The following is a 26669-nucleotide window of genomic DNA, read 5'->3' as shown; positions in this document are numbered from 1 at the left end:
ACAGCAAAAGTGAAAGATGCTAGAATTGGCATCCTGTTACAGTGAAGCTAGCTATTGAATATTGGCAGACCAAGTTCAATAACTTTTAAAAAAGATCTGTTAATTTCATACAAATATGAAGCTAATACAAAATAGTTCATTTTGAAGAAAACTCTGGCCAGTAGATAGGGGTGTAGTTTGGAAAGTGGGAAGAAGGAAGCAGCTGAGGAGGCGACAAAAGTCTTTTCACAGCTGTAGCAGCAGCCCCTATAGAGCTGATAAGGGCTCTCCTCCTTTGTATCATTTCAAAGGCACATGGACCACATAGCTGTCTTCCAGAACCCAAATCCTTTCAACATCTGGTATTTAAGTACTTTCAATCAGTCCATTTGACTCCAGAGATACATAAAAGAGAGATGTGGAAAGCTGTCCAGAGATGGTAACTTGCAGATAAAAAGGAAAAAAGAGGAGGCAGAGATTTCAGGACAGCAATAACATAATCATAGCAGATTGTCCTTCTTAAAGTAAGAGAAATGGTGTAAAAGAAGAAAGGGTTATAGTACCAGAAAATGAATATAGATTTCAACCTAGGAACAGTCAGGAAAATAATATTCTAGAGCTAGTAGAAAAACAACAATAACATTATAATCATAACTGTCAAAACTGGAATGACACTAAAGAAACTTCAAGGAGCCTGAAAGGGAAGGCAGGTGTCTTGTCAGTAAATACTGTGCCAGAAGAAGGTTCAGGCACAACTTAAAGTCATTTGCCAAAAGCAAATAACGAGCAAATGAAAGTGTGAGGAATAATAGGATTCTTGTCTCCTACTTTCCATTTCCCTTTATGTTGCCATATGGTATCCATATCTGTGAGGATAAGCGGTACTTTGTACCCTGGTGTTTCAGTTTTCATGACACTTTACAAGTCTCATTGCTCATTTCACCGCTTTCCACTAGCTACCCCTTAATGACACCCAGCCATTGCTTCCTTTGCTTTCCCATAAAAACAACATACTCAGGAAATAATGAATGTATATTTGTCTCTTTCAAGTAACTGCAGCTCCTTTTTAACCATTTACTTTGCAATAAACTTTTTTTAAGAGACCTTTTTTTTCCCTCCACAAAAAAAGTCTACACATTTTAAACAATTACAATATACAGATCTTTTTTAAATATAAAATAATTCCATAGCCTTCTTTCTGAGCTACAACCTACATTAATTCCCCCACCTTAGGGGGTGCACAGCATGGAGTGAAGGCAAAAATGGCAATAGATCCAACAACTGAGCACTCCATAGCTCATCTGGACTCTTCAGAACAAACAGAAACATCCAGTGAGTGGTATAGCTCCCGATGAAGACTATCGAATTACTTCTAATAGTGAATTGCTACAAAGCTTACTTCACTAGATAGAGTTACTTAAGAAGTTGCCGTGGAAACAAGAAAGAATTGTTCCAGAGAGGAGTAGTGCAAGCTTATTAACAATAGCACACTCAAGCACTCCGAGCCCTGACTGAAGGAACCACCTGAAAAGGCAGTCATTCAGTCTCCTCCGACAAGCACAAACGATGGGCTCAAACCAGTTGTCAAGAGTGAGAGGGTTTGGTGGAGATGAAGGTAGAGCCTGAGGAGATGCTAGAAGGGAAAATGAATCCTCCAGAACTACAGCAGCCAGGAACATACCTCAGGAAAAAAAACAAGATTGCAATGAACATGAGTCGAAGGTTTACCTTTTGGCAGGGCAGCCTCTCTCTGCTTGCTCTTTCTCAGTGCAAAACTGCTACATGGTCAATATGAGAAAATTCTGTTGTTTTCTGAAGCAGGTATCAAACCTTAAGTTTAAAGGAGACAATTCTCATTTTAAGATATTTTAAGGGAGGGTAAGGTAATGCTTAATATAGCTGAAACCTCTGTAAAGAGAATGCTCTTCATAATAAATTAGGAGAAATAAACTGGAAATCCTCTCCACCAGTCCCAGGTTTTCATGGAATTTTAAAGCCTATTCCATATACAAACCATTGCAACTCTCTGGAAACTATCCTAAGGGGTACCTTTTCCCTGTGTTTAGAGAAGTGTTTGCAATGCGTTCGATAATACTATCTATAAATGATATTCTGAATTTTTCATTGTTAAACGATAAACTTAAATACCAAGAACATATAAAAAACCAAAGCTGGACTTCCCTCCCCACCCCCGCCCCCCCCTTTTTTTCAGGGGGGAGGGGGGGAATACAATAAAATTAATATAGCAAAAGGAAAAGATTCATCACTGTTCGTAAGAATTCATTCACCCAGGGAATTTTTTCATCTGTCCTCTCCTTTACTTACCTAGACAGAAAATAGATTTTGCTGGCTATGTTTAATTTCCACAGCTGTCACTGTGATCTAAAACATTTATATTGAGCAATCACATTTATCCTCAGGAAACCAGGAACTGAAGCACCAGTTCAAACACTGTATAGGCTACGTACTATCTTCTGACCCCAGCAGAGTCTTAGATTTAGAAGTCATACTGCGCAAATAAGCACTAAAATGCTTTTTGATTAAAAAAGATTTGAAGAATGCCAATTAGCTCTTAAAACAGCAAAAAGCTGAGATGGTTCTTATCGGCAGGGTTAGCACAAATGGAGGACAAAAGGAGATACGACAGTAAAATGAAAACAGGATATAAATAATATTTCCAATATATAACTCTAACATATTTCAAGTAGCATACCAGTAGCATACACTGGCTGCCCAGTGACAATTTTAATTGTATAAATTCTGCTTATGGAAAGACTTACCAAAAAAGGAGCATCACAAGTACCAGATTCACAGCCCTAGTGGGTCATGTTATTTACTTTAGTCCATAATGCAAAGTTTTCAAATGGTTGTTTCGGAAAAACAATTGCAGCAGTTCTAGAAATATTTATGGTTCAACCATAGTTGCTTGTGACAGATGTAAAAAGACCCATGCAGATTTTAGCAGACTTTGAAACAGGACTATTATTATAGAATTATTATATGTATTTGTACACAATAATCTTCAATGTAAAAACTACCAAGTACATTGTTTTAATTATTCCAGCCAAATCAGCAAACAACTTGCTCCGTCTTTCCTGAAGCAAATCTTAGTTACCGTTGGATCTTATTATTTACATTTAAAATGTTGATATTTATACAAGCTTAAGTTCACCTTTAGTTGTACGTTCTTTCAGTCTTTTCCTGCTACCTCCTAATTCCTTTCCCTCCCCACTTATTCCAACCTCACCCACCCCCCCACCCCATGCAGTAGTAAAAATGGAGTTATACAAAACCAGTAACAAATTTTCCTAAAAAATATATTCTGGTTTTAATCAGGCAGTTCATCACTTAAAATTTTACATGCACAGACTATTGCAAATGTTCCATCTGAAGACTTTCAGGCTGAATGCTCTGCTACAGTAAGGCCATAATACAAAATCTCCTTTAAGAAAGTTGATTCAGAAATACATCAGTAGACTAAAAAAAAAACCCCATTTTTGACATAAAAAGTGAAATAATATCTTCACACAAAAGTCACATTTTTAACTATTTGCATTATTTGTTACTAGCTACACATGTAATTTTCCCAAAGCAAGACCCTATAAAATGCTGCAGCCAACAACTTTAATAGATGAGAATTCAGATTTTCGTATTAATACCTTTCAGTTCTTTTGATCCATGAAAGCAAATACCTGCTTAGTTTCTCTTTCCTGCTGTATCTACTTACTGCGGTATTTCTAACTTCAAGGAATAACAGAAAATAAAGCAAAAGTAATTTTGAAAGATGAGGCATCAACTTTCCCATTAACTTCATTATGCTGACTACAAGGAAGTTCATAAAGTATCAGACACTTTCTAAATTATTAGTATCCTACTTCTTGTTTCACTATCTCTTGCACTTCCAAGATTTTTTATACTTCTGGTATCTTTATTCCCATTTCTATTTTTAAACTCTTCTCTCACTTTGTTATACTACCTTCCTTCTTACAACCTCTTCCCTTCCCTGTTCCTCCCTCTTTCCTGAAGCTGATTTCCTCCCATTTTCTCTCTCTGCTCTGCTCACAAAAACCACTTTAGCCTTTAATTCTGCCTCCTACTGAAACCTCCTTCAAGATCAACATCAAATGAAGATATTAAAATGTAAGTGAAACACTAAAGGAATAAATAAAAAAAAAACAACAACAAACACCAAAAAGGAATAAAGCCAGTGTCCAGCTTAGTATTTCTAGAAGAGAAATGAGGCAACCACAGGCCAGTAACTGAGTGGCAGACAGCAGTTAAACAATCTTAAACAGAAAAGTGATGTAGGAAGCCACAGTGTTATATGCAGAGTTCCCCCTGGAGCATGTACAGGAAAAAAGTCCCCCTAAAATTTCAGTATGTCTGCTTTTTATCCCACAACATAGCACTAATTGTCTTCCGTGTCTGAGCTGGATTCCTTGTATGCTGGAGCAGAACAAATACTACTTTTTCCACCTATCTGTCACAGCAAACATGAAAGATTATGACAAAAGCAAACCAGCCCTAATCTTAACACCTCACAGAGCTCTGAGCAAAGCATCAGAGAGAAAAGCAGAGAGAAAGCTAGCACGCAGTAGAGAGAAGAACAAAATCATCAAATGAGTAGCTGGACAGTAGCATCATGCCTGTGTGCTTCCACTTAAAGTGGAAGTCATCCTAGCTGCTGAAAAGCAACATTAAAACACCCACAGATTTGGTACACAGATTAAACATAAATTATTAAAATATATTTCCATTTTCTGATGGATTGAAACACTTCACCCAGCAGTTCAGGCATTAAGCCCATAGCTGTTAACTATGAGTTAAAACACAGCTTTTATGCACCAGGGAAATTCTGTTCCAGCTCTGCAGAATATACACTGTTAACACTTGATCAGCCTGGTCTGATGCTGCATGTTCCTGTAACACCAAGTCAAGATCAGTTATGTCTCTACTGGAAATAGCAGAATTCCTGGAATTGTCTCCATAATTACCATCATTTGAGCCGAGAACATACTATAGTCTGAAGCTTGAAATATTGACCCAACCAGATGAGCTGCTCCCATTTCATTTTTTTGGCTTCCTAACATTAATGTTTCCTTCTTTGCTCTTTGAGCACCTTTTATGTTTATACGCAAGTCATAAACATAGCAGAGGACCACCCTCTATCAACACAATTCTCTTTGTGTCTATGTGTCTATGCATACATACATACATTTTTATATATATTCTCACAGTTTCAAAGACTACCAGAAAGGTTTTAGAGTGGAAAAATGCCAGTGAGGGAACTCCTGCAGGTCCTCCTCCATCCCCATACTTCTCCAGATTTGGAGCAGGTGGAATGTCTACAGTATGAAGAAACCTCTGGGCAGAACATCTGCCTCACCATTTGTAGTCAAGGAATGTGCTATCGTCTCTATAGATGGCAACAAAGCCAGTGTCACAGCATACTTCAGTAAACCCTGACAACAGCTGTAGGGCACTGCAGAGTCTTTGCATTTGGACACAGCAACTCAAAACCTGGACAAATAACTGAATTTTCTTGGAGATGGAAGAACACAACCCCAGGACAGAAAAAAAAGAACAACAAACCAACAAACCCAAAATGGTAAAAAGCCTTTACTGCTTCCCTCTGCCCAGCTCCATTCCGGTAAGGAACACAGCTCAGCAAAACACAAAAGAAGACCATGGTATTTAGAAAAAGAAAGGCTAGAGGTATTAGGGTAACGGCAACTTCTGTGAAGCCACAGCCTTTGACAGAATTGAAAGCTTTTAATATGGCTCCTCAATTCTGAAAACAAGCAACTGGGAGACATCTGGTAGCTGGACAAGAATCTCTACAGTATCTCTGAATCACCTGAAGTAACAGGCATATATATATATTTATACATTATAAGGTGTGTGTCTATGCATACATACATACATTTTTATATATACATAAATATACACACACACATATAATCTTTTCTTTAATAAATCTCTTCAAAATGCCTTAGAATGAGACACAGTTAGGTATCTACTTTTATGCAGGCTAAGCAGGGAATGATTTCTTCCACGGGCTTTTAACTTTGCTTCTTTCTGTTAAGAGATTTTCACTATTCTAAATACAGAATTTCTGGCGGACATATTCATTGCAAAGCAAATTTATGTTTTAATGACTACAGCTTCAACAGACTTGGGCCCCTAAGGAAGAAGGATGTGCCTCTCCTCCCTCATCCCAAATTACCTCAAAGTTATTTTCAAATAAAGCAGAGAACACAAAACTTTTAGTAAAAAAAGAGAACAAAAACAAACAAAAAAAACACCCCACAATTAAAAAAAACCAACCAAACAACAAATAACCCAACTCTCTAACCCAAATAAGAAATGTACCTTTGACCTCTGGTAATTCAAATAGAGTGTTAATCACAAAAGGATTAACACCCTCTGCATTATAAATAACATAACCAGTCATCAGGAAATTATAACACCCCATATAATCAAGGAACACTAAAGTTTCCCATAGAATTATGCCCAAGCAGTGGGAGGTACTAAGATGAGAAACTAACATGTCTGATCTTCAAGCATAATGGAGAACAGCTCAGGACTTAAACATATAAACTTCTCTCCCTCTATGCATATGCATGTGCGCACATATACCTGTGTGCATCCACATGTTTAAGTATATAAATGCACAAATAATTCACACACATTAAAAATTATGTGCATGTTTAAATTTTTAACAATTAATGTATATATAATCTCCATCTTTTTTTCCCCTGGATAAGTTTATATATTTGTTGCATCAAGTTCTAAAACTTTTTAAAGAATAAAAGATTAAAAGAAAAAAAGAATTAAAGAATAAAAGATATTGTAAGCATCTTTTTCCATTTGATGTAATTATTTTTTGCTTAAACAGGACTCCCTTATTTGGTTCTCTAGTATAACCTAGTAGCATATTAAATGTAGTATTATTACTGCACAAAGACACCAATGAAGAAATTTCTATTAGAACACAACCTTTTTTAATAGGGATAATAAACCCCCAAAAGACAGACAACAAAGACATTAATACCCACAGCATTCTGCTTTGGAGACACACAGCCACTTTATCATCTGCCATCATCTCCATAACCCCTTCCCCCACCGCAGAGCTTCTCCTATCCTATTTTCTCTCCAACCACACCACGCCTTTTTGCCCCAAAGCCTTTGCTGCTCTTTCCTACACTTTCTCAATCTCCAAAGCTTTTCCTGCCAAGCTTGTTTCCTATTCGCACTGTACCCAAAGGTCCATTCCACCTACACATCCAGTTTCAAGTTTTCCAATGACTACAGCACTTAAACTCCTGTCCCAGGAGCCCCCACTCACATTGCCTTTGGTCCTGTTATTCAGTCAACACATTGGCTCCTAACCTTTCTTTCCATGTTTTCACTAGCTACTGGCATCCACTGATACTCTCCCCTTGGCCAACTGCACTGTGCTGCTCTGCTTGCCTTTTCCACTCCACACCTTACTCTTTCAAAACCTGTACAGGTAAATAAATAAGTTTATTATATTAGTATATTAATGTACATTAATATACTAGATGACCAAATGAGATGGGAAGTAGAACCCAGCACTTAACTGTTTCTGTGAGTGCTTGTGCCTTGCTAACACGTCTTCTCCTCTAACCTTCCAGACAGGAGGGTTCCATGAGGACCAAGATCTCAACATTTTCCTATGAGGAAAATTAGAGCTTTTCTTTAATGTGGAGCACCTCGTGAAGAACATAAAAAAAACAACTCATCCAAAGGAAGAACAAATCAGTTCAACTTCCTTTTATTTCTTATCATATTTTCTGCTGAAACCCAAAGATCAGGGGAGAGAAGATCCACATCCTCACAATCATCACACTAGTATACCTTCTTCCAAAGAATGATAGCAGAAAGTAGTCTCACAGTCTGGTGACACACCTGCAAGCAGGCAAGGTGAGGCTGCGATGAACATGGACAGCTCTTCCCATGGACGAAGATATTAAAATTAGATGGGGGGAGGAAACAGACTCTTAGTTTGATATGCATTTACAATCTAAACTGCATTAGAATTTCTCCTTTACATCTTCAGTAAAAACACACACCCCTTTAATTTTCCACTTCCATTGCAGAGTAACTAGCAAATTTCACCTAAGTCCACCATAAAAACTCACAGGATTTCAGCAAACTTGTGTCATTCCACAACTATAATTTATATTTTCTAAATGAAATGCACTTTAAGGTGCTGCCATGAAAAAAAACCACAGCTTAATTATGTTAACTAAGCTGATTAAGCCATGCTCTTTCACCTATTACAGGAAGTATTTAGCCCTGAAGCCATCCTACAGGCTCCTCACACAGCATACGACATGTTTTCCAGAGATACAGTATATATTTAGTCACTGCGGAAGGGGAAAAACCAAACACCCCATATGTCAGCATGCCAACAAAAGAACAGAAGACGTATCAGCTGATAAAGCAGTTGTTTATATCTCATTCTTGTCTGGAAGGCAGGTATTACATTACAAGTGAAAAGTTAAGAGAACATTATCCCAACACCTCAGAACTGACTGTTACAAAATAAGTGCAATAGGAACACTCTCTCCAAAAATCTCGTCCACTGATACTGTTACGGGGATCTTTGTATGTTTACACACAACTCAGACAAATGAATTTAAAACCGAAGAGATTACAGCAGCATTCTTTTAAAACAATGAGGATTAATCATTCTCCTTTGTGGTACCTAAATGAGTTTACAGCATTAAAAGAATTCTTTAAAATTTTCCATCCTTTCAAAATGTCTAAAAGCAATTTCTAAAATAAAGACATAGCTCAAAGGCATTATTCTTATCTTGGCTTTTGCCAGTACAAGGGTGCTGCTCTGTGTCTCATAAGGATTTCTGGCAGAGTGAGAAAACCTGGTCAGTATCAGAGTCTTTCCTGGGACCTGTCTGAAGTGTCGACAAGCAGCTAAGCTGAATATTAATACACTCTCCATCATCAAAAGCTGTTGCATACCCAAAGGATGAAAAATATTTTAATCAGCTTTCAGCTTGTCTAGTAGAAGTCAGTTTATTCCTTTGGGATTATACATCTATGTGCTCAATTTTTGTCTTCACTTTCTCTCTCACATGCGCTCTCTCTTACTTTTGAAACTAACAGCAAAGAGCCTAAATCTGCTGTTTTGTTGGGAAAAGCCAGCTAATGCTGTGATTCAATTACAGTATTTTACATTTAACGAAAAGCGCAGACAATAAAAAGTAAAGAAGAAAGTTGAGCAAACAGGCCTGTATACCGGTTTTTAACAGGATTCCTCAGAGAAACCAGTGGAATTTTTTTGTTTTGTTCAAGATTTTTGTAAATTTTACAATTCCTCTGTTTTCTCACGAGCTTTTCACCTCCCCAGTGGATTCATAAGATCTGATACTGTAAAATCACAATTCCTTTAGCATAATGACCACAAATGGAACTGACCCACAAAGGTATATGTTTATAAACACGTGTATCAAGTATGCCCCACATGAAAGCCAACAAAAGATCAGTATATACATCAGAATAATTATCTGAAAAGCCGTGACTGTAGAACTGACTGTAGAACTGTAATAGCACGGTAACCTCTCTCTACTGTTGTTCCTCTGAGAGACAAAGTCAGTCACAATAAGTTTGCATTAATGAAAATACCACATACAGAAGAAGACTTATAAAAGTGAGAAATATTAATAACCCTAATTATGTATATTTTAAATCCTTTTTAAAGCATCACAACATTCCAGGCCTTGTATAAGACAGGAATCGTGTTGAGCATCTACATAAATGCAATATAGAATTTATTTCACATTACTTCATCCCTGCTTCCTTGGGGACAGATGTATTACCATTGTACATGTGTTTGTTCCTCTTCCCTGTAAGAGAAGACAGAAATATAAAGCTCAGCGGCTGAAAGATTTTCAGATACTCTATCACCTCAATGCTTTCTGGGAAAAACAACCTCTGTGTACTGTGGTACTACAGGGCATCAGCATAAATTTGTTTGTACAGGACAATCTTTAAATAATTTCTGTCCAAAGCTTAAATCAGCAACAAAACCCTTCTTTAGTTCCGAGCAAAGGAGTGAATTCTGTGGTCCTACTATGGCAAATGATTTCAGCATGAAATTTCCTGTTTCATAAAATGAAAGCTTGACATCGGACAGAATGTGAGAGCAATCAGTGAAAGATGACAGTGAGCAAACATACTCTGCCATGTGTCTGAATTACAAGAAAAGTCTTATAATTCACTTATCCAAGCTGAGTCCCGCCACAACATTGACAAAACGATTGACCTTCTCGCTAGCTGGTAAAGCTTTAATCCATTAGTATGTAGCACACAACTTGAAGATTGAGCTAAAATATAATTATTAGCAGTGTTTATATGCATACACACATACACACACATAAAAATAAAATACTCACTTCAGTTTATTATACAGTTATATTGATCTCTAGGCAGCTAGACAACATGAACTGACACACAGTTACTGTGTCATTTATAACAGTTACTGTGTCTTATAACACCCAGCTATTAACAGTACACTTTGCAGAATAGTGCATATTAAGCATGAAATCAGATTCACCTCGAGCGTAGCTCCATGGATGCCATTCATATTCACAGGCAAGTACCTGGCCTATTCTCACCATTACCTTAATCATTCTATTATATTTCAGAAATTCAGAATGAGTCCTATGAAAAGAGATGTATTAGTCTGGTTGTAATAAATGATCACGCTATTTCACAGAAATAATTGAGAAGATTTGCTGCACTTCAACTGCATACTAGAGCCTCTGCTGTGAGAATTGTATGGAGTTCAGAACCCTTAGCAGTCCAAGGAGAACTGCCAAAACCTGATGATAACTAGCAACAGTCAACTAAAGCCAGTAATTATCTTCTTACTGCAAAATAGTAAACATTATATTACATCTACAGCTTCAGGATTATTAAGCAGAAACACGTGTACTAAAAAATGAGAAGTGTAAAAAAGATATACTCCATAGCTCCTGAGAGCTAGAACTGAGAATTGCCAGGCGACAGTAAGGGTCAGCCAAAACACAGTAAGGTGTTTCAGTTGTAATTAAATAGATGGAACTTACCCATCTGAAATAAATAAATAAAATCTCAGATGTGGAGCAAATTCTACTATTTCCAGTCATGGTAGGGGGGAGGCAGAAATTTGTTGGGTTCCTTCAACTGCAGCATGTTCTGTCCCTGAAACATAGCCGATAAGTGACTCCCTTCAGTTACAGTAAGAATAAGAGCCTCATTTTATTGATAAGAAATTTAAAATTAGAAATAGTTTGCAGTCTAAAACCAAAGACCTCAACAATTTGATCTCCACACTGATTTTGAAAACCATGCTTAAGGTACTTGCATAAGTTAAACAGAGGGTCAGCAAAAGAATTAGCACCTAATCCATCAGACCATAATGCTTTCCTTGGCGCGTACTGAAGCCAAGTTTTATTTCTTTATATATAAAATGAAAGCTGCAATTTTGATCAAAGATGAAGTAACTGTTAAAAAAATTACATTGCAAAGACACTATTCAACTATACGTTTTTAGGAATTAGAAGGACTGATGATCAGATAGGAAAGAAAAGGTATCGACACAGCAATGGCAGATCTTCAGAAGACATCTCCTCCTTTGCTTACAAAAGCTATTTGCAAAGTGAAACAGCTGTATTCTATGTATAGTGGTTACATAGCTACTAAGATACAACAGCAACAAAATCACGTTTAGCAATACTAGTAGTATAAAAAAATAATTACAGCAATGTAAATGGTGACATTTTAGTCATACTGCCATTTTCTTTCACTTTCATTCAAAATCACAACTTCCCCTAGTGTATAGCAAACAGTAAAAACTATTCCTGTCAAACCACTGTAATTCACAGTTTCAACACCAGACTTTTTGCGTCTATGTAGCATGCCCATATGTACAAATCCTTAAGTTCTATATCTGATCAATTCTATGACTGCATAAGAATCAGAAGTCAGTTAAACTATAGTTAATCGAGTTTTACATAACATACAGATACCCAAATTTCAAAACCAGAAGAATTTCTTCTCAAAGAATGCTATTCTCAGCATTCAAATATGGCCTTTTATTCAGTTTTTCTACTAGGAAATGGATTTCTAAGAACATAAAAGGCTTTGCAAATAATTATTAGACTAGTAAACAATAGCACAATATTACTCTTTCACTATTTCCACAGCAAATAATAAGCCTTGATAAACACATTGTTAATAAAAATGTTTTTTGTTATCCCAGTATATGTCCATCCAAGCTTTGGGGAAAAATGGTGGCAACAGCAGACAATTTTATACAATCTACAGCAGCCCCATCATACTGATTCTGTCTTCACCAAAATCAATCACATAGTTCCCATTAACAACAAAAGGACAGCAACACCAGGTTCTAGAACATCCTTCCAGTATGGATACTATTTCACAGGGATGCAAGCAGGAGCTACAATCTGAGCTTTTCCCTCCAAGCTCCACACTATGTGACTAGCAGTAATACCAGATGTAGTCCAGTGCTCTCTAAACTCTTTTCCTACATTGTTCCTGCTGCCAAGAACTGCAAAGTTGCTTCCCATGCTTATTCCCCTATTGCCTTTTCTCCAAATATAACTTAATGATTCAGACATTAACAGAAGGAATTAGATCATCACAGTTAAAACCCCGTAATATACCTGTGTATGTATCTGGGTGTAGGAGCATGTACATACACATACAATCACAGTATATACCAGCTCTAGTAGTCTATCCACAGTCAGAAAACTTACATGTGATGGAGAATCCCATTTAAGCCACGGAGCTCATCTCAGTCACAGAGATCTGTTTACACAACTCAAATACAGTATGCATACGCACGATTTTGATATCTGCTGATTGTGTGTTACACATATTTGTTTTAAATACTAACACATAACTCATACCATTTTACATGCAAGTGCATGTGCATACTACATGCACACACTCATACACAGCCGGTAGTATAAAAATACAGTGAAGACAACAGAAAGAAGCCCTGTTAGAAATAAGTACAAGACAACAGAATTCTAGCCATCCAAAACCGAGGCTCACCAAGGTGCACAAGAACAACTACTGAGCTTCAACTCAGGTGTAAATCCACACAGAAGGGAACACAGATGGGGGACAGTGCACCCATTGCCTCTGCACCATCTGGTACAGCACACACACAAGCCACATGGCACCACAGCTGCATAAGCCACCCATGGTCCTCCCGTCTGTGCTGTCAGGAGCACACCTCCCTCTCCCATAGGACATATATTGCCCTAAACTTCTCCTGGCTTATGCCAGTTCACATTATAACCTGAGTGTTTTCAGCACAGTTCTCACAGTACACTGCATGAGGTGAAAGACTGCCAGTTTAACAATTCCAGTCTGTAACAGAAATGTTATAGCAGCTCATATCAACACAGCTTAGATCTCAACCAGCTCACATAAGGGTTAAAAATAGAAAGCGCTATCCACTGGTTTGCTCTGATGTTCCTGTAGATATTGTCACTGGATGTATCCTCAGTAGAATTCTATTCAACACCTCTGTCTTTAAGTACAAAGCTGTAGGCTGTAGCAGCTTTAGGAAACATAAGTATCCTTTTTTCTGCTGCACAGTATCTGTGTGTGAAATTCTCTAAAGGGGTTTAAGTATTTACCCTGAACACTATCAGACAGTTTCTAAAATTTTCCTTATCCTGTTGCAAAAACACTTCAAAGAGAATCATAAACACAGTCCTTTGTGCTTTCAGCACACACGTTGTTTTGGAAGCTTAAGTCTGAATTCCCACAGAATTGTAAATATTTTTGTCTGAAAGATGTGCAATATAACATTACCTTTAAAAAAAAAAAAACAAACAAAAAAAATTGGTAGCAGTTCTACTGCACATGATGCTGAATCCTTTCTCCCATTTCTGACAGCTAAAAATATTGGGGTCAAGCAAATTGGTACTAAAAAAAAAAGTCTTCAGGATGAGATTTTATTGCTGTCGTTGTTTAAGATAAAAGGTACATTTCCAGAAACATCTGACTCCCAGTGTACATAAAATATAACCTGCCCAAAACACATTTATTGAAAGGGTTTGGCCTAAACAACAATAAATAATAGATAAGAATAATAGATAAGAAGAACCCCAAAAGACAAGAAATATGGCTAAAATTTGCGTCTTTGAGCTGCCATGTTGCGCCTAAATTTCACAGCTCATTAGGCAAATACGATCGTCCGTCACCACATGGCCCTCCAAGTAAGGAGTGTGACACTGCAATATCTAAGCACAACAGGAAAACTAAAAGAGAAATTAAAACAGTACCTCTGAATTTCTTGAATTTTGCCTGACAAGGTCAAATCAATTAAAAGGTCAGTTTAGTTGCTCTGCATTTTCTGAAAAAGGCAACAACCAACCACCCTGTTTGTGATCCATTATCTGTTTTTTTTTTAAATGTAATTGGTTTCCTGTTTAAAGTGCCAAAATCTACAAAAGCTAGGAGGATTCCCCTTAAAAGCATACTTTGTCTTATAGCTTCTCATGGTTATTCTAGAATTTAAATGCTCTGATTTAAATACATATTTAAACCCTTGTTTTAATTTGATGGGAAAAATAAAAAAATAATTTAAAAAATAGTTATGGCCCTGGGCTGAGATTTTGTAGCTCAAGTTTCAGCCTAGACTCAATCCTAACTGTCAGGTTGGTAAGCCTCTGACAATAGTGGCTTACAGCTGAAACTATGACATACTTCACATGTAGCAACAGTAGCAAATAATGAAGTAGACTTCAAAAACAAAAGAAAACAATTTTACAGGAAAATAGTCTTGCTCTTTGATTTCAGTTTAGTTGTATAAACTGATAAAAGCACACTGTTGAGAATAACAGGAAAAACATGACTAGTAAAAATAGTTTAAAAGAAGTTTTACAAATCAAGTCGAAAGTTGTACAGAAAGATATCCATCTGCACAAATGCCACTTTGCTCTCTACAACTACAGAATGTGCAACTTCTGCTTTTACACTGTAGTTATAAATTAAAAGGTGTGTTGCATTTCATTATCATTAGCTGTATTTTGGGATGCCAAAAAGTGAAACAAATTGTGTAACAATGACTTGTGTTTCAGTTGCATCATTAAAAATTAGCTCTTTAAGATCTATGTTTCATTCTTTTAAGTAGGCTCTTTATTGTAGGCAAATGGTTAAGCTTTTAAATATAACTCCAAATCAGTCATATTTTTCTCTACATTTTAGTTATATGTTTTTTTCATCTTGCCAAATTCCTGCATAAATAGGTGGGATTAAATGGAGCCAAGCCTACCTAACATAATTATATATGTTGTGATTTTATACTGCAATGAAACTGATACATTTTAATAATCCCTGTCTTGGCTCTTACCCACTAAAGTCAATAAAGGTTATTAAGGCCAACCACCATATAAATACATTGCTACATTGCTAAATGGACTGTCAAAGCAGGAAATACAATTCACACCACATAGCACTATTAGGGTCTTCATTTATTTTATTCTGTTGTTCTTTTTTTAAAGGAACAGTAGATATGTTAAAATAGTCTTTAAAGGTTTGATACTGAAGTATAATCAAGTGTGCTTACTTTTCATTTTGCAAGCAAAAAAAGCATTTAATTGATCTAGCTTTTACTTACTTTTATGTGAATCAACCTAAAACAAAACAAACACAAAAAGACTGTAGGACTTCTACAGTTCTCACTGATTTACCATGGTGTTAAAAGATTTTCATAGCTAAAATAAATGTCAGATTGCATGGTTTGCATGATATCAGATCCTGAGAGACAAATTGTCTCTCCACTGAATCTCAGAACAGCTACAGCAAGACTTCCTCACATCACATGAGATTTCGGCTTTTCAGACTTCTCTTTACCCAGAAAGCCAAGCTTGTACAGTCTTTTTTCAAATGGTAACTCTCCCTTTGAATTCAGCAAGCATTTATCCTGATGTTGCAGACGATAACGTGTTAATCTTGGATGACTTTTAAAAAAAAAAAAACCTCAAACATTTGAATAGCCTTCATATTTTCAAGGCAGGGGAGAAAAGACAAGAAGATTGGTTAAACTGCTTTGGATTTAATAGTTCATAAACTCATGAGGTAATATTGTGGGAAATGTGATGTTTTATCAGAATGTCATTCAAATGAAAGGTTTAACATTTACATCACAAGAGCAAGCTCTAAGTAAAACTATCCTCAGGGAAAGAAATGCCAGGAATAAACATTATGATAAAACTGTGTGCTTGCTATAATGTACAAGAATATTAAAAAAAGCCCAAAGGTTTGAAGACACTGGGTTAAACTTCGTGCAGTATCATTTTCTGCTATGACATTACAATTAGCATAACCAGAAACAATTTTGGAAACACTCTAGACATATATATAAAATATATATAGTCAAGACTTGTTCAGTTCACACACAAAAGAAAGACAAATACATTGCTTAAGTATTTTCATCTAAGAAATAATTCCTCTTAAGGAAAAAGATTCTTCTGAAAAAAAAATAAAACAGCAATTCTAAGACATTTTTATTTCTAGCATTTAGACTTTTTTTTTTTCTTGTTAAAGAATCTTTCAGCTAAAATTACAAATTTGGAGAAAAAAACCACACATTGACTGTAGACTACTGGGTACCTTCAGAAATACCTTTTTGATTTAACTTAATGCTGTGGAAGCTAGGCATGCACCAAAACACTGCACTTTTTATGTTAAATTGCTGTTGAATTTGTTAACCCACAATTGATTTCCTGTGTTATGGAATCTTAGAGATTACAGCTAACTTGAAGCAACAGGGATAATTCTTGATGTTAATGCTACATTTCTACGTATTTTTATTAAGTCAGCGCCTGTTGCATTAAAACTGCGGCTCAACATTGCCCCCTACTGTCATTTTATGAAACACTCAAGGACAAAACGCAGGTTTAATCCCCAAAACCCCAGCCTACCTCCGAGTCCCAAATATAGTAAGCATCAAATTTACTTAGAGACTCAAATAAACAGACATTCTTAATTAACATTCTCTTCTGTCTCCTTCAATAGCTGAAATTAATTGTGATTAATATGTTATAAGTCATAAAACATTAAAGCAATTTTAAAATTAGAAGCAGCTTCTGTCTTGGCCAAACCTTCAGTTTGCTGATAAATATCATCCTGAGGCCTGTTGAAAGGAGATACACTGACGCCACCATGTTTCTAATTAGAGACACATGGTAATGTCACACCAATTGCAGAAAACCTAACCCTTGAGAATTCCTGAGTTTGCTGTTTTGCCATGTTCTCAACACACAATGGATATAAAGTAACAATCAAACATTCTTGTCTCTACCTCATCTAAGCCTGTGTTACAAAAGAGTAACTTGTCATTTGAAAGAAAAAGAAACCAAAAGACTTTTTTTTAGCTTACAAAGGTCATTCAAGAATCTGAGCATGTAAGAACAAAAATGACGTGGAAAAAACAAACAAAACAAAGCACATAAACAAGTTATTAATAATTTCTCCCTTTTGTAAGGAAAGTTTCATGTTCACTGATTCCTTGTGGCAAGTGATTTCACAAATGACAGTTGCACTTTTCCACACGTATGTCCAAAACCAGCTGTTGCTGGAGAAGCTTACAGTACTCCGGAGCAGCTTAGCATGTCAGTCACATTTCCCTCAGAACTCAAGAACGCATTCTTGTACCATATCTCCAGAGATTCAAAACCACCTCTACTACAAATCATATTCAGCATTCTCAGCTACATTATGAGCTTTTCCAAGGCAACTAATTGTAAATTGAGGCTTATGCTGTGATCAGGAGGAATGACTTGGAAGGAGCTTCTAACGCAGACCTATAAATACAAGCAAGGCACACCTGTCAATAACAGCTCCATGTACAAGTCGGAGGCAGGCACGCTGACAATTGTTATCAAACACTTCAAGAGCAAAGTCTTCCAATTGAGACTCTACTTGGGACAGCAACAACAAGGAAGCCAACAGCACTGGTCACTGAGTCTGTTTTCAAGGAAAGTAGGGATGTAGCTTCAGTACACAGAAACCAGAATCACCACAATTATTTGGGAAACTATGATCTCCTGTTGTTGGTTCTAGCTGTGGTGTAAGTGCGCAGGTGGGCTACATACAGATAGTTGTACCTCCAGACTATCATTTTGAGTCTCAGCTTTCCTCAGATGCATTCACCACTGTTGTCATTGGCAGAGTTGCCAATCTTGCCTGTTGTATGACAAAGTTGACAATGCACCATTTGATGTACCAATTCATGTGATTTTAATATGTGACTGTCATGGTATGAGGCTGTCAAACTTCAGAAATAAGGTCAAGAAATAAATCTTGGGAGTTTCTGATCTTGATTTGCTCACATTTCTTCTGACTACTGCAGGAGAAAAGAGGAGAAAGTGGAAGGCTGACATTGATTCTACTTTTCATGTATTCTGAATAAAGTTTAAAACCTGTTACTGCAGTACAATTAAAAACATAATTGTGAGTGCTCTCAGAACTAAGCTCCAGATGCTTTACAAGACAAAACTAGTACTTACCATAATCTCCATTTTTCTCCAAAATTCTTCTAACTTAGCAATAGGCTTAAGCCACCAATCAGTGCACTTCAAATACCGCTTGCCTTGAAACCAAAACTGCCTAAGCCACTCAAATTCAACCTGCAAGATAAAAACATATGGTAGCATAAACATCTATGTTCATTATTTGGGGCAGTAATGGGGTAATGCATGAATCCAACTATTTGTGAATAACCCAAAAGAAAAGGAGATGGTTAACAAAGTACTCATTTCTAAATGCACTATTACACACACCTGTTTGTTCCTATTCCACATGGATCTGTGACCTGAGCTACTCCCTTCAAACCTAGAGTGGTCCAAAACTCAACTCTTTTCCTTACATGTGGTGTATGTACAATGAAGATTAGACGCTCAGGTTTAAACAGAATTCAGGCAAATATGTTACAACCCTGGCTTACTTTGATTACCATTGTGGGTTTCAAAATATTTCAGTCATATAAAAGACTGAAAAAGCTTACAATATTAAAATTGCTAGAACATAGTCTAGCCAATCGGTGTGGAATGAGAGCATTGCATTATAATGAATCATAGTTTACTGAACAATCTGGTTACCAGATCAGCTATCAATAACTTCTGGGTTGACTGGGTGTCCACCTGAGACATGAAAGCGCCTTGAGGAGGCAGACCTGTGGGAAAATGGGGTGGCCAAAATGGCTCATGATGCTTCTGCCCAATCCCCCATTCAGCTAAACCCTCCGACACAGAACATTGCGTACCTACCAGGAGTGGAAAAGCAGATCCCAGCTTTTTGGGGCATTCAAAGTAACAGGTTTTTCTAGGATGAAGCTTTGTGGAAACCATGCTTTACAAAGAAAACAAATCCCCTACTGAAGCAATAAAAATTCCATCAGGAGCAAGCTAATAGTTTTATTTAGAATAATGCAGCAAATGATCTAATATATCACTAGTTCATGTTTTTGAAAAATTGTATATGGATGGCCATCAACTTTAAGAGAAATATTAGCTTACTAAAACATAATACAAACATGTAACTCATCAAATATTCTTTAAGAAAATAATGCCATTTATGCTCATTTCCACTAAGCCTTTTTTCCTTTAATAGCAATCCATAGTTCTGGTCTTTAGAATTCTGTATTTATCTTTGTTGTAGTAGTTACATTTCACACCGAGTTCAAAGCTGCTTTAATCATTATTTGTACCACAAAGAAGTTTTTGTTTACCCCTGCTCAGCTCCAACCATGCAAATAAACACAACCTGCCACAGAGAAAAAATAAAGAAAAATGCCCAAAGCTGTCACCTGATGCTTTCTTTCCTGCATGGGTGGACAGAAAGGCTACAGAAATCTGAAAGTGTTCATGTATGTTAATGTCATGTAAGTGTCAATGTATGTTAAAGATTACAGTAAAGATATTTAAATTTGCAGTGTATAAAAAACATTAAAGCAATTTTTTTGGTAAAAATATAATGAAATTATTAGTTGGTAGCCATAGATCTTAAAGTATTTTTTAAAAACCTGACTGCTAGACTAGTGACCTTTGAACACAGAGGTTTGATGACAACTTCCTAAAAAAAGCTGAGGGAAAGTTTGCTTCCTCTACAGTATTAACAAGGTATAAATGATTACGTTATGGTTTGTTAAAGAAAATCACACAGATCTGGGAAGGCTGTGCATATCAACAGTCATTCAGAGCTTTAAGCACTTAATACTTTTTTTCTCTCTTTCCCCTCCCTCCTGCTTCTTTTCGGTTTTGCTGGCCTCTACCTCTTGATGTCTGGCAAACAGATTCCATGAAATGAATCACGTGAGGCCAGTAATCAATAAATTAAAATTTAAAATCAATGTTACAATACAGCACATTGTGACATGAATATTTCAGTCAATCTGATTTTTGACTAGTCATGTTGATCTGTTACATTAATCAATGTAATTTCAGTCTAATTCAAGCCTGGCATCTTGGCCAAACTTTAAATGTATCTTGATCCTACACAGAATACAAAACCTGACACACAACAGCTGCTCTTTAAGTTTAAGAGGTAAAGTTTAGCAACAGGCTAGCTAGTTTTCTGCAGGATTCTGGTCTCAGTGGAAGTCCATGTACTACACTGCAACATGCGGCCATTTAACGATGTGGACTACCATTTCAAACTCAGGTCCACATTTGTCTCACTATGCTCACACTGAGCTCTAAACTGAGTTAATAAAATGGGGGTAGGGGAGAAAACCAATGTTTCACCCACCAACTTAGCAATCAAGCTGCTTGGCAAGTGACTGCCCTGAACTACCACCTCTGAGCAGGTAACTTGATTCTGGGGGAAAAAGAAAAATCATCTTGATGAGGCAATGGTGACATGTTTTCACTCTATTCTTTTTTAGATATATGCAAGCATAAATTCTTAGATTTGCTAAAATCTCAAGAAATTAGTTCTTAGTTATGCTAAGTTTGTGTGGTATTTTTAATTAACACATGAACACTTCTTACCACACTTCTATTATTAAGTACACATTTTGACAAAAACATATGCTATAAACTTTCCAAGTTCTCTGAAAAGCTGTATGTCCTCTTGCTTTAATTGAACTCTGTTCAGTAATATCTTTTCCTGTAGCAGGAAGGCACGCCTGTTGGCTTGCCTCTTTGAATGAACCCTCCTGCTAGCTGTACCAGTAAAAAATCCCACAACAGTAAATACTAGAGAGAGACAAAAAGCTCAATTCTAGCCTTAGTGGAACGGAAGTTACAGAAAATTCATCTGCTGTGATAAAACAAAAGAAGTTAACAGCTCTTGCCAAAGATTTTGTCAAAAAGTTTTTATTTGGAGACTGCCACGCATCAGCGCAAACTTTACTTATCATTAGAAAGATTGTACATGACTGAAGAGGACAGAACTTAATATAGAACTTTATATGTATAAACACATAAAAACATATATGCTGAGTGTTTGAAGGATAATGTTCATCTCCTAATTCATTTTCACTTATGACTTATATCTGTTCAAGTAAGTTCAGAATCGGGCCTCATATATCTAACCTCAACATATTTTAAAGTTGTCCTTTAAACAATGATTAAAGGCCAGTTTTAGGTTATAGTCAATACTGGGTGGTAAAAGGCCAACAGTAGCATTTGACATTTTGTGAGGCAGTGCTCCTCAGTCAATTATTTAAAAGTATTGGTTATTAAATGCCACACATGTAGGTGATCTATATTTTCTCTTTGCTGTACTAGCCAGCCAACCACACTGTCAGCTCACAAAGAAGTACTAAAACATACTAACCTTCCTTTGCAATGACCCCAATGCCTAACAACATATACTTTAAACTTGGCTAGCCCAGGCTTCTCTACATCCCTGTGCATCCCTTTGAGATGTGCCAGTACTTCTCAAACAACAGTGCAACTGATTCAGTCTTAAAAGTTTCATCATGGTAAATCAGGGCTGATCACCACAGCTGAGCAAAATCCCTGATGAGGACAAACCCCTACCTTTTCAAACTTGACTATTTACTTTGAAACCTGCTACATTATCAAGACAATCCCCAGATGCTAAATAAATCCCTTCCTCTAGTTTTTTACCTCATAGTGAACATCCGGTTATTAGTTTGGCATTGGCAAATAAAGAAGCCTTGAAACTACTTCATACAATACGAACTGTCACCAGCTTTTGCATTACTCTGAGCAAGGAAAACAATTTTTCTTTGAAATATGAAGAACAGGCTGGCAATGATCTTTTCTGCAGATTTCTTTTTACATGTATGAGCATTTACATCATCTGTCCAACAGTGTTTTATTACTTTAAAAAGCATTTACTTGCCAATGGGTTTCTCCAGGTCCTCTGTAGTTCTGTTTGGGACATACCCAGCCACCATATGTATTTTGGAAAGTAAAGTGTGATTCAGTAGGAGTAAGAGATTCACATTCAGTGAACTCTGTGAGATTATTTATTTCAGGATAAATTGTTACTGGCCAAACATCAATCTGATTGCTTAAAGAGGTAACTTCAGTCTCTAACGCTATTAATTGCTAGGCTATAATACTTCACAGCCGTCCAGGCAACTACTTCTGTTCACCCAGCTACACTGTTACTGGATACCCTGCCCTTGAAGTATTTGTTCAGACTTCGAGCCCACAAGCTACTCAGACAAGCAGCACATGAACACCCTTAATTAGGGTTATCTTTACTTACAACTACAAAGTACATACTGGTAGTGAAGTGACTCACACTTCTAACAAACAGCACATACCTCGCGATTACTCAGATATTCCTTTGAAGGCTGTTTTAGTGAGGGAGACCATGACAACAAAGCTAAGTCTCAAAAAATATTAAACTTCTACCTGGCTGCCCGCTAGAGATGCTAAAAACCTCCTCAGGTTAGCATCTTTTTCAACAGGAATACCTCTGTCAAGTGTCCAAGACAGGGCTCTGATAAATGAACTCTGGGAAATCTAACATCAGTAAAAACATCTCCCACATACTCACCCGTACCTCTTTTAGAGGTTTCTCTGCCCACCACAAAAATGGAAAAATCTAAGCCTCCACCTGCGCTTCAGATCTTTGTTTCAAACCCACTTTATCAGCAGTGCAAGTCAATTTTCCTGCCCAGGAACACAAAGTTGAAGGCACAGAATCATACCTCACACTTTCAGACTTGCTCTTAAGCTTTTTCCTTCTAGCAGACACAGATAATTCATCTAGTCCTTATTTGACAGAACACTTTATTTCAGCACAGACTGTGAATCTGTGCTAAACTACTATATTTTGGCTTAGTCACACATAGCCTGAAAGTACTGTGATGGTTTTGTATCCAGTTAATGATCTCCAATGACCTACCCAGAAGTGTCAGCAAGTGCAGTAGAAAACCCAAACCCACAGCATTTCAGGAAGATAAAGAATCTAGAACAACAGCTGCATCTAGTTATCTGAGTTAAACCCTTTGATGAACTTCGTTATAATACCTGAAAATAAAATACAACTGTATCACCCCTTCTAGAGATGGGAATACTACCTAACTTCAAGCTCATGATCTGTGGTCCAAAGGAATAGAGAAAAGTCCACAAGAAGGTTTAGAACTAGCCTAGAAAGCCATGTATCAGACATAAACACACAGGCAAAATTGTGTGGCAGTTCTTCATTAATTCTGTGTTTGGGTTTTTTGTGCAATTTTGTCTTTTGCATTTAAAAATACTAACAAACTCCGGGAAAAAAACCCCACACAAAAAAACAAAAAACACAAACGACCAAGTCCTGCCCATGCTGATCAAATAGACTCATTTTCATTAATAAACAGTTTGATTCTATAAAGAAAGAAAACACGTTCTCGTTCTTTACCTGCCTGAGAAAATTTGAACCCTGAAAATACAAAATTATACAGTGAATAAAAGAAAGTAGGAAGCTTTTATATGCAAAAAAAAAAGTTGCATTAGCCTCACAGATCTGTATGTTTTAATTTCAGTGATGTTCAAAAGAGAAATGTGCATTTACCACAGTGATAAGCCACTAGTAATTTTGTCTACTTGTGCAGGAAATTCATGAAATGTAAGCAGCACTTTGACATATGGAATTTATCCTTCAAGTGAAGAGGTGACCCTGGGATAAAAAAAATTAAAAAGAGGTGAGCGGGCACTCTTTTTTCAAATGAAATATAGATCCAATGTGTCCACTAAGTCTAAGAGCGCAATATGTACAAGTTAAACAATGATTTCTGTTACAGTCTATCCCATATGCATAACAGGAAACATCCCTGTATGTCACATAGCAAAATTACTCAGGTGACTGCAAACACCAGGGGCTAGTCTCTCACCTGATGTAAAAGGCACATGTCTTTGATGTTAAAGGACCGGTGCAAATTTACACCAGCTGTGCATGTGGCCCTAGCTGTGCAAACCACATACGCGTGTAGTTTTATGGACTGAGCCTGATTAATGTTTTGTAAAACCCTGCATGCATCAAACTTCTTCAAATTGCTCTAGGAGCTGTTTTGCTAAAAGTCAAGGGTGCAGAACTTTTGCCATCACTATGCTTCATTTTACTAACTGTAAACACAATACAGATAAAAATGTGCTCTCTGAAGTTTTAGTAGCAACATACAGTGGCATATTTCCCAGCAGATAGCAATTTAAACACAGTTTACACAACTTCTAATTTGAGTGAAAATTACCTAGGTACTACACTGCTTTCAAAGTGATCATACTTTGTAGAAAGAGAGCCCAGCTCCTTCAAAATGTCTGAATACATGAGCGATGTAAAAACCACTGGTATTTAAGCAAAAAGTGGTTCAGAAGTTTGTGTTAACTGCTTGTTATAGCTGTTTTCAAAGAGAGATGAGTGCTTTACAGTTAGGAAGAGCTGAAAGCTGTGAAGAACAGTCTTCCAGAGCAGCTAAATAGTCTGACATGTTAAACTCCTAACACATCACCTTGACTACATTTTCTGTAGCTTTAAAAGAAAAAATGAAGAAGTACTAAATTTACCATCTTCAGAAGCACTACCCTTGTAAGAAGACAGAGTCCACTGTGTTACATTCCTGACTATCCACTACGAGAGAATAAGCCAAAATACATTTCTTGTGATACCGTCTACGTTTATACCATAGGAAAAATAACCCATTTCCACAGTTTCCCAAAGTATCGTCCAGTATTTTTAGCCGATTTGTCAAAACAATGTGCTTGTTAAAGGACTCCTGATATGTACTTCTAGCCAGAAAGCACTGTCAGCTTCAGTGGAATCCTGTGAAAATTCATGTTACACTTGCCTATGCTGTAGCACAGAACAACCCGTTTAGATACATTCCCCACAGTTGTTTCCACTGTATTTTCTTCAGAATAAACTTTAAAGCACATACTCACAACTGTGTCACACCTGGCATTCTCTAAAAATCTGGTCCAACGCCTGAGGAATAACTGAAAAATTTTACCTTCTCTTTCCCTCTGAGTTTTTTCAGCTTTCCTTTTCTGTTAGAGAAGCATTAGAGTAGTTTGGTTCACCCACTGCACCACCAGATTTGGTGTAGTACTACTGAAACCACTCTTGTACTCTACCAGCAGAGGGATCTTATAAAGGAAAAATGAAAACTTCATGGGGATGAAAGAATCAGTCCAAGTTAACCCCAATTACTGTACCTAAGCCAAGCCCCCACCCCCGCATTTCAAACTTGCACAGAGCAATGCCCTGTGAGCAGCTGAACACACTTAACTGCAATTAACTCCACCAGCACAATGCACCTCTCAGAACCTGGCTGAAGTATTTTCAGTGCAGATCATCTCACCTCATTATGTATTTCTTCTGCTTGCTTTATAACAGCAGTTTCCAGTGATTTCAAAGATAAAGCCATTGAATCCAGGTCAGTCTGCAAATTCTGGAGTGCCAGTTCACATTGTCCAAATATGTATTCCAATGTTCCTCTTGAACACTATAAAGATACATTAAAATATACACAAATAGCTACTTCAGATTACTGAACTATTTGCTTCTGAAATAAGTGACATATTTCTTTAATTCATGGTCTTTTAAACACAAGGATAAGGCCTCCTGGAGTGCCTGTACAGTTATTAATGTAAATTATGCAAAAGCCTAATCTATCAAACATCTAGCTAGTCATTACAGCATAGACTGAAAGGTGAAAGAAAATAATTCCTTTTCAATTTACTTTATGAGTATAGTATACTAAAACCTCGGTCATACTTCCCATTGTTTCCTAGCCAGCTTTTGACAGTATTTCAGAATAACTTGTATTTGCCAGTTGCACAGGCTTCTAGTAACACTAAAATGGACCTCAATATGCAGCCTGAGAGCTGTTTGCTTACAAGGTACAGAGAATATGAACAAAACAATTCTGCACTTCAGCGCCTTTTGTTTTCATTAAATTAAAAGGAAATCCATAAAAATCCTTTTGAAACAAAAGAAAGAAGACATCTTTCAATTACTTTCAATTGTAAAAGTAATTTAACCTGTGCTTTCAGTTAAATTTCCAGGAATAATCTTGAATAAGGACCCTCTGATCTCATATGCTTTGTAAAAATTATTTCCATACTATGCAACTTGAAGTCACAATAGTTTAGAAAGACAAAGGATAATCACTTAATAGAGAAGCTTTTCATACTGTAAAAGTAAGTGTG

The 26669-nt window shown here is 36.8% G+C and overlaps 1 protein-coding gene across 6 annotated transcripts in view; it reads right to left on the bottom strand.

Moving 5' to 3' along the window:
- FTO (FTO alpha-ketoglutarate dependent dioxygenase) overlaps positions 1-26669 on the bottom strand; it is a 245058-nt gene that overhangs the window by 149322 nt on the left and 69067 nt on the right. For 4 of the 6 annotated variants that reach the window (XM_057429577.1, XM_057429573.1, XM_057429579.1 and 1 more), the window contains 2 exons: positions 25820-25963; positions 18564-18683 (listed from right to left, as the gene is read on the bottom strand). In XM_057429577.1, the coding sequence (XP_057285560.1) occupies positions 18564-18683; positions 25820-25963 (264 nt within the window). Of the gene's footprint in view, positions 1-9364; positions 9873-18563; positions 18684-25819; positions 25964-26669 lie in introns of those variants that run through there. The other 2 variants (XM_057429580.1, XM_057429578.1) reach the window with 2 other exon arrangements.

This window comes from Pezoporus wallicus, unplaced genomic scaffold (assembly GCF_028554395.1).
Source record: "Pezoporus wallicus isolate ANWC-B61680 ecotype Strahan unplaced genomic scaffold, APGP_CSIRO_Pwel_v1 contig_13784, whole genome shotgun sequence".
Classification (NCBI taxonomy): domain Eukaryota; kingdom Metazoa; phylum Chordata; class Aves; order Psittaciformes; family Psittacidae; genus Pezoporus; species Pezoporus wallicus.
Note: the sequence above shows the minus strand (reverse complement) of the source record. Positions and strands in the feature narration are given on the sequence as shown.